Source organism: Mus pahari, chromosome X, assembly GCF_900095145.1.
Source record: "Mus pahari chromosome X, PAHARI_EIJ_v1.1, whole genome shotgun sequence".
Lineage (NCBI taxonomy): Eukaryota > Metazoa > Chordata > Mammalia > Rodentia > Muridae > Mus > Mus pahari.
Genome location: NC_034613.1, coordinates 140573380 through 140589934, shown reverse-complemented (window position 1 = coordinate 140589934; position 16555 = coordinate 140573380). Strand labels below are relative to the sequence as shown.

Below are 16555 nucleotides of genomic sequence, written 5' to 3'. Positions count from 1 at the left end.
TCCTGCATCCTTTGGTGATCAACAGCAGTATGGCAATGTAAGCTGAATAAACCCTTTCCTCCCCAGCTGCTTCTTGGTCATGATGTTTGTGCAGGAATAGAAACCCTGACTAAGACAGGTGGCTACTGACTGGAAACCTCACTTCCTTGCTTGGATCCCATGTTAGGACTGCTTGGGTATCCTTCATAACATGGCAAGTGGCTTCCTTCAGGACAAGTGATACAAGAGACAGAAAGGTATATAAAGGCAAAAACAAACATGGGTTGGGGGGATGTTTAAGAACACTTAAAGTCCCCTCTTCTGAGAGCATGTTGTGTCCTACCTCATGTCAGCTTCCCTGTAAGCAGAGCCTGAGGTGAAGAATCTTAGAAAGTGATTTATTAAGGGAGTACTCTTCAGGAAACAAACAGAAAGAGGAGATGGAAGCATGATGAAGGGAAAAGAGCTAAGCCTGATCTACACAGAAAGATTTTAGTACCTAAGTTACAACCCAGCTATCCCGTTTGAGGCAGGAAACTTGCCTTTATATCTGTCTACAAGTGAGTCATTCATTATCTATAGATTGCTGGGGTGAGTTTGGGAGGCAGGCTTCCTCCATTGAGAAGATAGCAGATATAAGACCTTAGTAGCTAGCACTCAGAGCAGCTAGCTGAATGGGTGTGTACCATCTATGTAAAGGTGATCTAAGCAGGACACCATAGAACTTTTGACAGCTATTTGCCTCCTTCCTATAGCTCATACTTTTATCATGGCTCCTCGCATACCAGAGGCAAAAAAAAAAAGTCTCTATAGCTGACTAAATGAATGCATAGAAGCCTCTCTGTGGCTGTTCTTGTAAGTCAGATAAACAAAGGCTGTATCTTATCAGCCATGGGAATACATAAAGCAACAGGTTAATTTTTCACATCCAGAGCAGTATCATCCTGTTATCTAATGAGGCTGTTTCATTGTAAAATTAGAATGAAAATATTTTCATTTATATTAGAGGAAGAGGAATATTAATATTAAAAAATTGTATATATGTGGTCAAAACAGGTGGTTGGGAAGGTGTAAGCCCTATTAGAGAAACTACTGCTGGCTCGGTGGCTTTTTTGATACATTTTTGTTTTAAGATTTATTTATTTTTATTTTATGTGTATCAGTGAGCACAATACTGGCATGTCTGGTGCCTATGGAGGCCAGAAGAGGGAATCAGATCCCTTGGAACTAGGGTCATGGATGGTTATGAGCCACCATGTAGGTACTGGGACTTGAACCTGGGTCCTTTACAGGAACAGCAAGTGCTCTTGACCACTGAACCACCTCACCAACTCCATTGCAGTTGTTTTATTAAATGAACATGATGGCCTGCCATATTTCTTGCTAAGACACTATGCTTATGGCCATAGACCGGTGCTGTTGTCAGCTTTGACCAACGAAGCTACATTTTGCATGGAGGGATGGTTAATACAGAAGCTGTTCAAAGTGCTGAAAATAAGCTACTGTTAAATGTGCAGTCCTAATGGGACACCTTTATCACCCCCTACAAGGCTTATGAAACATCACAGAAGAGAGGGTGGAAAGACTGTAAAGAGCTGGAGGAGGTGGAGGACTGGTGTGAGATGCTGACTTTCAGACATGACATGCTCATTGTCCTTCTGAACTCACAGAATCCGAATTTGTAATTACCTATACAAGATCAGTACACAATCTGTCCCAACAAAATCATGGAAGGGGGAGGAGCTCATGAAGCTCCACCCCTCCCTTAGCATCTATAGGCAATTAATAGTGCCTATAGGCAATTAATCCATAATGAAACCTGTATGTATAATTAATATAAACTAAAAGGTGATGAAATAAACATATATATATATATATATATTGTCTATAAATCCATATACATATGTATTTCAAGCTTCCGTGACCTGGCTGTCTGCATCCTGACTGAGTGTATATTGTTTCACATGGAGTCATGAAGGTATGACTGCTGTTTGTAATATCAGTTATAAGCCAAGTGGATGCTTGTTTCATTGGAGTTAAAAGGTGGACTTCAGTTTATACAACCAAGACTTCTGCACAAGGCCATACTGTTGACATAGTAGAGTCTTCCCCACCTCCACTTTCTTAAATGCACAGAGGAAGAAGGCAGCCACTGAGGCCCTCCTGCCTTTATGGGTGTGTAAAGAAATAGTAAAGGAACCTCCCCCACTTTAGGCTGCCACCCAGCTGCTAAGCCTGATGTGAAATGTGAAGCCTTTGCTATTTTCATGAACGGAAGTGGAATAGCTTATTGTGATGAGGCAGTTTTGCATGTCTAAATCTCATCTTCAATTTCTCTTACCATAGAGTTAGTTTTCTCTCCTGTGCCACCTTCTGACACCGCCTCTCCAATTTCTACATCCCAACCTTTGTAAGATTCATCCCTTTAAATACTCAGTAGATGAACCCATTTCAAATCAGTCCTGGGGTAACAAAACATGGAGGTCTTGGGGTGCTTCCCAAGGACACTATTGGCAAGATTCTCTCTGAGCTAATATTAAGCAGTTGTCTGTCTTCAGACATAGAGCAATAATACCCAGGTCACTACGTACAATTTCAGAAAGGTACATTTGTAAGTGGAAAAGCCTTTCCACTGCCTCCCCGGCTTCCCACCAGATTGCTGCTTATTTTTAGGTGCCAATAACAAAGTCAGTCTGCTGCTTTTGCTGGGCTCCTAATCCTCATTTATGTTGAAAAGGTCAGTTTGTCATCTCCCTCAGTATTTCCATGAGGAAACTTCATTCATCTCCACAGGGAATCGGTGGAAGAAACAACCTCTGCTTGCTTTGTAATGGGAGGGAACTAACAAATCAACAGGCAGTGTACCTGGACCAGCTACTCCTCCTCTGCTGTGACTTGTCCCTGCATACCTGTAGTCCCTGCAGGGGCCTGCATGCATAGACTGGGGGCCAGAGCATATACCTTTCAAGTAATAAATTGCAAGTGGCAGGTAGGAAGGGACCACAGATTCAAGATGGATTCTTTACCAGAAGCCGTGTATTTAAGTGGGTGGGAAGCTCTCGGCTTCTAGGAAATGACATTTGACTCATGGATCTTGGAGAGTGATTCAGAACTCCCAGGGACAAGGGGGTGAATGCTACACTCTCCAGACTGTTGACAATGTATGGCTCCTGGAGTGCTTCACTCATACTTAACATGCCTCTAAACACGCTCTCCTTATTCTTCCTTGTGGTGGTTTGAATAAGAGTGGCCCCCATAGACTCATACGTTAACTAGGGGTAGCAGTAGGAGAAGTGGCCTTGTTGGAGGAAGTATGTTACCTGGAGTGCACTTTGGAGTTTCAAATGCCCAGACTAGGCTCGCTCTCTTCCAGTTGCCTCCTGGTTCAGATGTAAAACTCTAGGTTCCTTTTCCAGCACCATGTCTGCCTGCATGCAGCCATGCTTCCTGCCATAATAATAATGGACTAAACTCTGAAACTGTAAGCCAGACCTAATTAAATGCTTTTCTTTTATACCAGTTGTCATGGTCACAGAGTCTCTTCAGAGGAATAAAACCCTAAGACACTGCTCCTTCTACACTTCCTGTCTGAGAGACTGGCCTCAATCTTCTGATATTCCAGGCTACAGTTCTGGTTATCTGAGTATATACACGTATCTTAGCTAGGATTTCTATTGCTGCAACAAAACATCATGACCAAAGAGCAAGTTGGGGAGGAAAGGGTTTATTGGGCTTATACTTTTACATTGTAGTATGTCACAGAAGGAAGCCAGGACAGGAACTAATACAGAACAGGAACCTGGAGGCAAATGCTGGTATAGAGGCCATGGACAGATGCTAGTTACTGGCTTGTTTATCATGGCTTACTCAGCCTGCTTTCTGATAGAACCCAGGACCACCAGCTTAGGGATGGATCTACCCACAGTGGGTTGACCCTGTCCTATCAATCACTAATTTAAAAAAATGCCTTACATTTTAATCTGACGGAGGCATTTTCTCCATTGAGTTTCCTTCCTTTCAGCTAACTAGTTTGTGTGTTGAAATAAGACTGGCCAGTACAATAGACCTTCATGAGTTTACTTTGGACCTACCTCTCTCCTCACCCACACGTGTATCTCTTGTAGCTGACTGTATACTACATCTCAATCAGACCTCAGCTGCAATGTCACCTCCTAGGTCTTAACTGTCCTACAAGAATGAGTGCTCCTATAATCCCCACTCTACCACACTACATTGAAACACGCATCTCTGATTATTTATCTACTTCTTCCACTGGACCACCAGATGGTTGTAAGTAGAGCTGATCCTTGTTTATCTTTGAGTGCCAGCATAGCTAGCCAGCAGTAGCTGTTTGATAAGTAATGCCTTGCAGGAACAGCATTGAGGCCTATGAGTGCCTGAGGCTGTATTGCACCATGGTAACGAGCCTAGCTTTGGAACTTGAAACCATGGTAACAAGCCTAGCTTTGAAACTCAAAACCTGGCCTCAGACCCTGCTATTTGTATGATCTTTGGGTGAGTTTCTTGACTTCTTTAAGTTTGTCATCAGCAGGCTAGGGATAATCCCTATTTCTTAAGGTTATGATGATGTGATATAATAATTTATGCAGAACACTTGTGAAAGGTCTGTATGACACATGCATTGAATTCCGTTTGTCCTGGAGTCTAATCATAGCAACAGCAGCGGCATGAGTAACACAGCCATCTCTAATGGAAGGAGAAGCTGTGAGAAACAGGTGGAACTTACACCAGGCATGTTGAATGCATGTATCTAGATTTAAAAGAGGTAGGAGAAGAGTTGTTCAGGATAAAATGTAGGAACAAGGGCTGGAGATATTGTATAAGAGTGCTTGCCTCCCAAGTATGAAATCTTAGGTTCAATCTCCAGTACTGCAAAATGAATAAATAAATAACTTGGCCGGTGAGGTGACTCAGTGGGTAAAGGTGGTCGCTGACAAGCCTTACAACCTGAGCAGGATCCCTGCGACCCAGATGTTGAGGAAGGAGAAGTAACTCCCACAAAAAGTCCTCTTTGACCTCCATACATGTACCATGACACACACGTGCATGCACATACAATAAATAATTAATAAAAAAAGTAAGTAAGATTCAGGAGCAGATGGTGTTATCCTTGGAAAGAATGAACAGGGGAAAAATTGCGGCAGGGGAACTGAAGACAGAGAACCCCGAAAAAGTCTACATTTTAGGAGCTGAGTACAGTCAGAGCAGAAAAGGGAGAGAGATGGACTACAACTTGGAAAGTGTCACTTCTCCACCACCTGAGAGCACCAGAGGTACCATTTTGGAAGGGAGGTGAGTAGGGAGAATATAAAGGCAGCCAGAGTCTGCTAGCCTTAGCTCCCTAGGAGCCAGTCTGTTCAGTGGAAAGAAGGCACACTGTAGGAGGCCAGCAATGGCCAAGCAAGGGGCAGAATGGCAGTTGTTTGTGCTACAATCTGAGTTATTTGGGGGAGTGAATTAGATTTTGGGTAAATGAAGGACTGGTACCAGTAAAATGTGGAAGTCATTTTGCTCCTAGGCAGCTGATTTTTCTCATCATGTCAAAATTTTGCATCACTGGTTAATAGCAACTGAAAGCAAAGTGCTCTGCCACAGCCAAAGGTACAAAGCCTTGGGGACATAGAGAGCCTTATGTGCCATTTAGCCTGTGTTCCTCTTGGCTGTGTTCTATGTGGTGAAGTGCTTGGGAGTATCCCTCATCAGTCTTTGTGCACTTAATAGTCAGCCTTTCTGATTGCTACAGTCATTACATATTTCCTTCCCTTTTAAAGGTAAATGGCTATGTTTATTAGAGTGCTCCAGTTTTTAAAAGATTTGTGTGTGTGTGTGTGTGTGTGTGTGTGTGTGTGTAGGTAGAAGCCAGAAGAGGACATCTAATCTTGTAGAGCTGGGTTGTGAGCTGCCTGGTGTGGGCACTGAGAGTTGAACTTCAGTTCTCTGGAAATGCAGCTCTTAACTACTGAACCATCTCTCCGGCCCACATCGTGTTTCTTTATTAGGAATTTAATATTAAAAATTATGGGTCTATTATGAGCTGATTGTTTTTCTCAGTATTCCTTAAGTCCTTTCCTAACCCTTTCTCATCTAGTATTTTTTAAATAATTTTTTAAAGTGTTAGTTTTTAAGAAATCTGTATGTAAGCCGGGTGGTGGTGGCGCACGCCTTTAATCCCAGCACTCGGGAGGCAGAGACAGGCGGATTTCTGAGTTCGAGGCCAGCCTGGTCTACAAAGCGAGTTCCAGGACAGCCAGGGCTACACAGAGAAACCCTGTCTCGAAAAACAAAACAAAACAAAACAAAACAAAACAAAACAAAACAAAACAAAACAAAAAAAAGAAATCTGTATGTAAAAATATATGAGATACTCATGGTTCCCTTTCTTGATACTGGAAGGAGACAAGGAAGGGATTAGCAAGGTCTATGGTGGAAGATTTTCCCTAAGGATAACTGCGTATCTATGGCTTGGTCTTCCTGAGTAAGTCTTTTCCAAAGTGTTCTTGGTCATATGTTTACACAGTTGAGTTTTGCATATCTACCTTCTCTTTGGTCTTGTTACAGACTGAACCAGTGTCTGAAGCTGATTTACACTCTCAGCTGAGCAGAGCTCCTTCCCAAGCTGCAGAAAGCAGCCCAACAAAGAAGGTAAGAGCAGCAGAAAGATGCTGTGCTGGTAGCATGAAGACTTCTTACAGAAATTTGGAAGTTTCCACCAAGATGAATGTGACCGATCCACAGTCCCGAAGTGTGAATTCTTCTTGAAGATTAGGATCCTGAAGGTTCTGGGGCTGGGCCATGGATATCCCTGGTAGTTTGTACTCTCCTCAACCTTCCAACTAAGCATGGCTGCTTGGCTTTTGACAAGATCAAAAAATGTTTTGGAGGAGCAGGAGAGATGGCTTAGCATTTTAAGAATGCTTACTGCTCTTGCATTAGCTAGGGCCTGGATTCAGTTCCTAGCATTCATATGGTAGCACACTACTTTCTGACCTCTGTGCTCATTGTATACATATGGTGTACATACACACAACACATAAAATTATGTAGAAAATGTGGGGAGAGCTGGGTAACTCTGGTAGCCTCTATTCATCTGCTAATGAAGCAGACAAGTATAGGTGGTGTAGCTTTGCCACTTTGGACTTTACTTGGTTTCCAATATGCATACACTGCTCTCCTAAGAGTGCAGTGTGTGCATATTGGAACACCTAACAACATATAAAATTAAGTATAAAATGTGGAGAGAGCTGGGTAACTTTAGTAAGCCTCTATATAACTGCTAACGAAGTGTAGGTGGTGTAGTTTTGCAACTTTGGACTTTACTTGGTTTCCAGTATGCACACACTGCTCTCCTAAGAGTGTAGCCAGCAGCCAAGGACCCTCAGTTGCATCAAGTTTCATGCATACCTCACTTCAAACAATGGCACAAATTACTCAGGTCTTTTAGTAACCATTTAGTAGTTACACATTTGTGGTCAATTTCCTTTGAAAAATGCCCAGAACATATCAGGGATGAGACACAGGGAGCCCATTTGGCCTGAACTAGTTTTGGATGTGTGTGCATTAAGGCAAACTGTATCTTCTGTATGAAGTTTTAAGGAAAACTTTCTATTTACCATCTTATGTCTATATATGCATGGTTGGGTGTGCATATGATTAAAATCAGATATATCACAAGAAAAGACATGCATAGTGTGGAAAAGGCTTATATAATTCAAGCCTATCAATCAAATAGAATCCTCCATATTAAACCCCTCAGAAACTTGCTCTTTCTTCTGGCCCCCTAAGAGAAAGCCCCAAACAATAGGCCGCTGATTTCTGCATTGTATCCAATCCTATCCATTAATGAGACAGACTTGTTGCCTACAGAGGCAGATTGTATGGTCTGTTTAAATCAAGCACCTTGCTGCTTTGCCGTTCATGTGCTTGATATGAAATTCTTTGAATAGGACAGCGAGAATCTGGAACCATCTAGTTTCAGACAGTAACTCCAGGTAACAGTGAGACCCTGTTAGTACCCCTTGTGGTGGGTAGGACAGCCTCCCTTTCTTGGCACCATGATTTCTTTCTTTTCTTGTTTTGTTTTGCTGTGTGTGTGTTGTTTCTCCCTGTCTTTGTCCCCCACCTGTGTCATGCACCTTGCCTTTGCCTGACCACCTCATTTGCCCCTGTTCTTTCCCAGCTGGCACTACTCACTATCGTGCACCCTAATTACTTTCTCACCTTCCTTTTGGTCTTCGGTATTATCCCTTAGATCATTCTCTTAGCTAAGAGACCGGACCTTGGGCTTGGAAGGTGACATGGGGTCCTCTAAGGAAGCAGGGCAACTCTTTCCTTGAACACACTGACTTTTTGTTTGACTTCATGTAGGGATAAGGAGTAGGAAAATTATGAGTGTATGACTAAGACCAATACAGACTGTAAAATATATTCTTCAAAAAGGTCCAGAGTGAGGCAAGCGTCAGTTTTGTCTTCAATTAGAAGAGACCTTGTGGTTATAAAAGAGTAGTTCTCAATCTTCCTAATGCTGTGACCCTTTAATACAGTTCCTCGTGTTGTGGTGACCCCTAAACCATAAAATTATTCCATTGCTTCTTTATAACTGTAATTTTGCTACTGTTATAAATTGTAATATAAGTATCTGAGGTGTTGAATATCTGATATGTGACCTCCAAAGGGGTCACAACCCAGAGGCTAAGAACTGCTGTTATATAAAATCTATGTGACTTTAAAGACAAGAAAGTATAGATTGTTTACAACATTAAAAAAGGACAAGAATAATATCACTAGAATCTTATTTTGGTGTTCTTCTTGGTAACAGCAAGGGTAGTAGATTCCCAGTGTATTTTAAAAAGACAGACGGGTAGGGTATTTGCTGGAACCCATTGCCAGCAGCCCTCCAGGACTTGCTGAGCCAAGTATCAGCTACAGGTCTGTGGTGTGTGGTTTGAATAGAGACGTCTTTTGATCTTGGGCACAGAACTGTGAACAGTGGCAAGAGAGATGGAGGGATCATTAAAAAATGTTTTTAAGCTTTTTAGGTTTATTTTTAATCCACAGGATGCACCACATGCTCAGCCTCCATCAAAGCCTATTCGCAGGAAATTCCGACCTGAAAATCAAAGTACAGAAAGCCAAGAGCCTGCTGCTGCAGTTGGAGGGGCAGCTTCTGCAGCAATGGTAAAACCCCATCCAACAGTACAAAAGTAAGTGGCAAAAAGATGAGTGAAGAATGTGGGGAGCTTCCTCTTACATCTGCGTGCATATGTATTTGTCACAAATGTGTTTGCATTTCTGTTCCTAGCCATAGGGTTTGATGGTTGTCATAGTCATCTCTGCCTTGGTGATGGTGATTGTGGTGGCATTTAAGGCTCCCAGTCTGATAGTAGACTTTATACTCCAGTTAGCCTGACCCAGAGGAGCAGGCAAGTCCTAGGCGAGTGTTTGGTTTGGTTTCCCATCTTTCCTCTTTTCTTTCCTTCATAACCCTTTTTGTGTTGGTCCAGATTTTCCTATGAAGAGGTCAGTATGGGAAGGGCCATTTTCTCTCATTTCATGCCTGATCTTAAGTTCCTTTAGGGCACATGGCCAGCTCAGCAATCATAGACCCAATTCTCGGCAGAATTGGGGTATGAAGTATGATTTGAAAACATCTTCATGTGCCAGCTGGGAAAGAGCAGTGGCCATTGGGGTGGTCAGGCAAAGGCAAGATGCTAAGATTCGAGAAAAAATTCTGACACAGGTGGGGGACAAAGATGGGGAGAACCAACACACAAATACAGACAGAAGTGTGATAGTAGAGTTCCTGTTTTTCATTACGTCAGTACTGAATCATGCAGTCAGATCTTCTATAATACCTCCCTTACCATCTGGAACAGATACCGGAGGAATTGTGGAGACACCATGGCCAGGACAAACCACCCTCCTTAGAAGGCTGTCTTTGAGATCCATTCTGTAGTGACACTAGGTGAAATATTGAAGGCAACATCCCACTGCTGTCACTTGACTCGAAGTGATCCAATGCTGGCCAGTATCGCAAATGCTTGCGCTCCCTTGTGATCTTTCTGTAGAGGGTTTCAGATCTCAGGGGCTCTGGAGCCTTCCTTCTGCCACACCACTGTGGAAAGAACAGCAACAGGTTCTCTGCAAGCTGGGTCCCATTTGGGTTCTTTGTATCCTTCTGGAGAGGATTTTTCTTTCCCCAAAGGGATAGTTCCCTGAAGCCATCAAGCAGTATAGGAAGTGATTTTCTGCATCATTGTCACCTTCCTAACCAGGAGCATAGAGTTCTGTCAGGCACAAAGATGGCTGTTTTCCTTCTTCATTTCAGCTTCATGTTAATTCCAGTCAGTCACTGGTGGCCACATTGCCCTCCAAGGTAGATTGCAGGCATCTGGTGAACTTCACACAGAGAGGTGTTGCTTTCCTCTTTTGTTTTTTTAATCAGCTTTGTTGAAATATAATTTGCATAGCATACACTTAAGTGGCTTTTAGTATATTCACAAAATTCATGTGATCATCACCACAGTATAATTTTGGAACCTTTTTTTGTTATCTCCAAAAGACTCTATGCCCAGTGGAAGTTGTTCCCTAAGATCCCTTCCCTGCCCAGCTCCTGGAAACCACTAATTTACCCTCTGTCTCTACTTTGCTTACATTTTACATCAATATAGTCATGCATCCCTTGTGTTTGACTTTTTACTTTTGTTAGTGTTTGCAAGGTTCTTCCATATTGTAGCATGAATTAGAACTTAATTTTTTATGTGGAATACTATTCCTGTAATTCTTTAAGGGATTTTTGTGTTTCTTCTTTAAGGGCTTCTACTTGTTTACCCGTGTTCTCCTGTATTTCTTTAAGGGAGTTATTTATTTCCTTCTTAAAGTCCTCTATCATCATCATGAGATGTGATTTTAAATCTGAATCTTGCTTTTCTGGTGTGTTGGGGTATCCAGGACTTGCTATGGTGGGAAAACTGGGTTCTGATGATGCCAAGTAGCCTTGGTTTATATTGCTTAGGTTCTTGGTCTTCCTCTCACCATCTGGTTATCTCTGGTATTAGTTGGTCTTGCTGTCTCTGACTGGAGCTTGTCCCTCTTGTGGGCCTATGAGCCTGTGATCTTAGGTGTGTCCTGGGGAGACCTGTTCTCTCCAGGCAGGATTTGGGTATGGAGGGTTGTGGAATAGCCTAAACTCCAGGTGCAGATGGAGACCAGAAGGATCCTGTCTTTAGCTGTTCTGCTGTTCCTATGCCCTGTACACTCCTGGCCAGTCCCTCTTTGAACAGCTATTGGAGCAAAAGTGGTGATCTCACCTGTGGGCTTAGGAGTGAGAACACTCCTGGGAGACTAGCTCTGTCTGGGTGGGATTTGGGTGCAGTGGTCTGTGGGACAGCCTTAGCTCTGGGCTGGAATACTATTCTATTCTATTAGTGTTCCACATATCATTCAGTGATTCATCAATCAGACCTTTGGGTTGTTTGACCTTTTTGCATATTTTAAATAAATAGTGTTATCTGTGTTCATGTTTCTGTGTGGACTTTATGTTTTTGTTTTTCTTGGGAATACATATATGTGTAAAATTTGGACTTACATGGTAATGCTATGTTTAACACATTGAAGAAGTGCCAGATTCTTTTTCACACTGACCAACCACTCCATTTTACATCTTCAGCAATGTATGAGGGTTCTAGATCTCTACTTCTTCATCAATATTTATCTAATTTCTGTAAAAATATTTTTTGAGATTATAATATAATTGCATTAACCCTTCCTTTCCTTTCCTCTCTCCAAACACTTCCACATGCCCCCACCTTGCTCTCTTTCAGATTCATGGTCTCTTTTTTTCATTAACTATTGTTACATTCATATAGCATTCCTAAATACATACCCACAACCTGCTCCGTCTGTCTGGTGTTCCTGGCATGTATGTTTTTAGGACTGACCACTTGGTGGTAACCAATTGGTGTGCTCTTCACTGAGGAAGACCATTTCTCTTGCTCGCGGCATTCCTTAGTTGCCTGTAGTTTTTTGTGGGTTGAGGCCTTGTGATCTTTTTCCTGCCCACGTTAGCATATCTATTGGTATCGTCTTTCTTTCAGGTCATGTTTAGGCAGTCATCTATTCTAGTGACTGTAATGTAGCATCTTACAGCAGTTTTGATTATCATTTCCTTAATGATCAAATATTGTTGAGCATCTTTCCTTGTACTAATTGGCCATTTGAATATAGTTTTGGGTAAATATTTACTCATATCCTTTACTTATAGTTGAGTTATGGGATCTTTTATATAGTCTACATACATCACCTTTGTCAGATACATGATTTTCAAATATTTTCTCCTATCCTGTTTGTGTTTTTTCCCTCTCTCTGTATAGTTTGAAGTACCAAGTTTACAGTGTGTGTGTGTGTGTGTGTGTGTGTGTGTGGGTGTGTGTGTGTGTGTGTGTGTGTGTTTGAGACAGGATCTCACTCTGTGACCCTGATTGACCTGTAACTCAGTATGTAGACTAGTCTGGCCATGAACTCACAAAGATCTACCTCTCCCTCCTAAATTCTGGGTTTGAAGGTGTAATCTCCATGTCTTACTTGGTACTTAGATTTTTATTGTCATATTTAAGAAACTCTTGCCTAATCTAAGTTCTCAAAGATGAATTACTTAGAAAAGTCTTGTCACTTTATAGCTAATGCTGACTCCTATGGTCTATTTTGAGTTCATTTTGTATCTCATGTGAAGATGAGGTTCAAATTCATTATTTGGCATAGTAATTATATAGTTGTCCCTACAGTATTTATTGAAATGGTGTTTTCTTCTATTCATTTGTTCTGTGAATGTCTGTCAGCATGCTAGTGTGGGGATCATGTAGTATTTAGCTAAGAGACTAGTGCACAGGTAACAGTGTGAATAGTCAGGACCTAAGTTTTCACATGAGAGGATTTTATACAGCTTCTTAGTTTAGTTCCAAGACCAGTTTATTTTGTCACAATAGAATGGAATTTAATGTTCATAATTTTTCAAGGCTTGGAGCAAAAGACAGAATATACAAAATGTTTGGCCTATAGGTCTTTCCCAAGCCAGAGTTTTGAGAGGGATGTAAGCTCAGATTCCCTTAGACATGTGCTATATATATAGTTAAGTCACCCTTCCCAACTTTTTTCTTGTTCACAGTGTTAGTTGCTAGGTACTATCTTTGAGGCAAATGAGAAAAAGAGTCCCAAACATTTTCTATAAGCCTAATTCTCCAATAGAACATGAAGAAATGCTAAAAATAAAGTAGAACTAGTTGTAAACCTGTCATCAGCTTTTATAGAAATTAACATAAAAAGTGAACCATGGTCAAAAACAAATTCAGCTTTTGCTCTTACATTGCCCACACAAAGAAATAGTTAGTCCAAGTAAACTGCTGAGTCCAGGTTATGTGCAATAGCATTTCATAATGTGTCATCATTAATAAGGACAAACATGAATTTGGCTTAGAAACAGTTTGGCTTAGTTGTTTCTTTGCCCAATCTTTCTTGTCTACTAAAGATGAACCTTTGGAAAATAGGATTATTCATGCAGTGTGGAGACAGAGGACACCATATGACAGTACCATGGCCTTGTGCCAGACTCTCTAGTCTGTATTCTTCCCTCTAACTCCAGAGTGTGCTCTAGCAGCTAGTATAGCCTGTTTGTTTGGCTGCATGATGTGCTCAATGTGGGTGGAGGTTTTTTCCTTTCCCTCCGTATGCTTGATATATTGGGATTGTCTAAGGGATTGATGGCTTGAATACCTGATGGAAGTCCTCCATTTACAACAGTAGAAAAGGCAACACAAGTTTGGGACTTAGAAGATGCACCCAGTTTCCTTGGGAGAAATCAAAGCCCAGGGATAAGGCTAAGAAGATTTATCCTTTTCCTAAAGGCAGGATCTCATGTAGCCATGGCTGGTTCTCTATGTAGCTAAGGATGATGAACTCCCCATCAGCCTCTTATCACTGCCCAAATGTTTGCATGACAGGTGTGAGCCAAAATATACAGGCTAATATATTTTTTTCCATTTAGAGAATCCTCTTTATATTCTTTTGGGGAAGGTTTTTTTTTTTTTTTTTTGAGATAGGATCTTGAACTATAGCTTGCTACCTCATAGCCTAGACTAGCCTCAAACTTCTGGAAATCCTCTTGACTTAGCCTTCTGAGTGCTGTGTCATAGGTGTAAGCCACTATGCCTAGCTTATATCCTTTAAAATAATAAAATATATTTTATATATGTTTCAGATTCTCAAAGAATAAGCAAAAATATATATATTTCAAAATTCAGATTTGCTACTTGAGCAGAAAATATACTTCAGAAGGGTAGGATTGCTCTGTTAGAAAGCCAGGCATCTTGTCTTCTGTTATTGATTTTGTTGGAATTTGCCTTTATTCATATGCTAATGGTGACTTGTCACCAATGTATTTATATTTCAGGTCGCATGGAAAGGGAGAAAGAACAAATGGAGAGAAAAATCCCCAGCTTATTACTAAAATCTTTCTGATCTCACTGGCTTAAAACTTAGTCACATGTTCTTACCTACCAAGGCAACAGAGAAATACAATTTATGGTTGGGTAATGTGATGATCGGTGTTACCTGTTAACTTAGCCCAGCCTAGAATCACCTGGGAGGAAGGAAGAGGGTCTTAAGTAAGGACTTGTCTGGATCAGGTTGGCCTATGGGCATGTCTGTGAGGGAATTGTCTTGATTTTTAATTTATGTAAGAAGATCCACCCCACTGTGGCTGTCTCCATTACCTAGGCCCATGGTGCTGAGAATATAAGTAGGTCTGCATGCATGTATTTCTGCATGTTCTTGACTATGGATGTCATATGACTTGCTGCTTTGAGCTCCTGCCACTGTGACTTCTTGGCTGTGATAGACTATAACCTGGAATTGTAATCAAATAAATCCCTTTCTTTTCTAAACTGCCTCTTTGTCCAGGTATTTCATCACAGCAAAGTATGAAACATAAGAATAGGGCAGGTGGCCACGTAGCCAGTTGAAATAGAAATGTTAGAGCGTATGGAACACAAGAGGGCATAAGGAGAGCTTAGTGGTAGAGAGCTTGCCTAGCACACACATGGCTCTGAGTTCAATCCCCATAAACACCATAAGACAGCATAAAAACTCTTTTGAGAGGTGCTCTGCCTTAGACTCTCATGGTGACAGTGCTGCACAGTGCTTCTGCTCCATGTGATGACGTGGCATGCAATGGAATGAAACAAAACCAGGATCTACTGGACAGGTTTCTGCCTTTGAAACAGAGCCATTTGTTGTCCAGATTGGAACATGGAGGAAAACATTAGGGAAGTTTGTAAGGGAAAACTTCAGAAGCAATTAAGAGGCAAGATAAACACCTTTCCTGAACTGTTAACAGATGCCCTAGACCACACATTGGTGTCTAAGTTGGGACCTGATATTTGCTTTACTTAAAACTCCTTTGGTTACAAATGAGAAACAACAACAACAACAACATAAACAAAAATCAAAACAACAATAACAGCAACACAACAGCTTGGAGTATCTTAGCATATTCTTTCTTGACCCATAAAAAACTTTAAGGAACCACATTCATTGTGAGGATGTAGGGGTGGTTTATAGAAAATAATTACAGCAAACCTTTGGACTCCTGAAATTTTTCTAGTCTTCTAAAGGGTATTTGTCCCTTTTTTTTCTGTGAAGAAGTGTACCACTTTCAGCTCCATAGATTAATTGCCTTGCTATGAAGGGCCATAGTTGAACTGGACTTTAACTATGACCAGTTCTCTCTTATACCTAGGAGAGAGAAGCTGTTTAGAAAAGGATGTCCCAGCCTCCATTCAAGTGTGAAACTGGAAGTGAGGGTTTCTTCACACAAGCATAAATACACGGCATCTGCCCATGTCGGTGGAGGGCGGCAATCGAGACGACAGTTCTAAGCTGACTCGCATAGCATGCTAGGAGTTTAAGGATGGGGAGGCATCTGATTCTGATTAATCTCTTTCTGTAAACTAGGTTTTGAACTAACAAAAAGTAATACCAAGCAAACTTTTCTTATCTCTTACAGGTTGTCCCAATGATTACATTTTACCTAACTATAACTAGGATAACTCTATACCATTTTAGAACATATTGTCATATTGTGTAGATTTGTGGAACAATCACTATAATCAGTATGATGGCATCATACCTACTTCCTATTATCTAACATTCATAGCCCCTAGCAAACAATTGCCTAATTTTCCATTCTTATAATTTTGTCATTTTAAGAATGCTACATAAATGGATTTGACATTTTTCCCTCAGCCTATTTAACACATTAAAACAAAACAAAACCAACCAACCAACCAAACAATCAAACAAATAAAACAGTTCAGGACACTTATCCCAAAGAAAGGAGAATGTCCATCCCTTAATATCCATCTAAATGTGGTAGATGTGTGTATCAGCCAGCACTATGAAGCAGTGGCCTGTGACATGCATATAGCAGTCTGCTTAGAAAATACTGCTTTGAGCCGGGCGTGGTGTTGCATGCCTTTAATCCCAGCACTTGGGAGGCAGAGGCAGG

General features: G+C 41.2%; 1 protein-coding gene across 7 annotated transcripts in view; it reads left to right on the top strand.

Annotated features, from left to right (window-relative positions):
- Reps2 (RALBP1 associated Eps domain containing 2) overlaps positions 1–16555 on the top strand; it is a 218286-nt gene that overhangs the window by 184195 nt on the left and 17536 nt on the right. For all 7 annotated transcript variants that reach the window (XM_029534081.1, XM_021187406.1, XM_029534083.1 and 4 more), the window contains 2 exons: positions 6559–6642; positions 9055–9200. In XM_029534081.1, coding sequence (XP_029389941.1) covers positions 6559–6642; positions 9055–9200 — 230 coding nt within the window. The remainder of the gene's footprint in view (positions 1–6558; positions 6643–9054; positions 9201–16555) is intronic.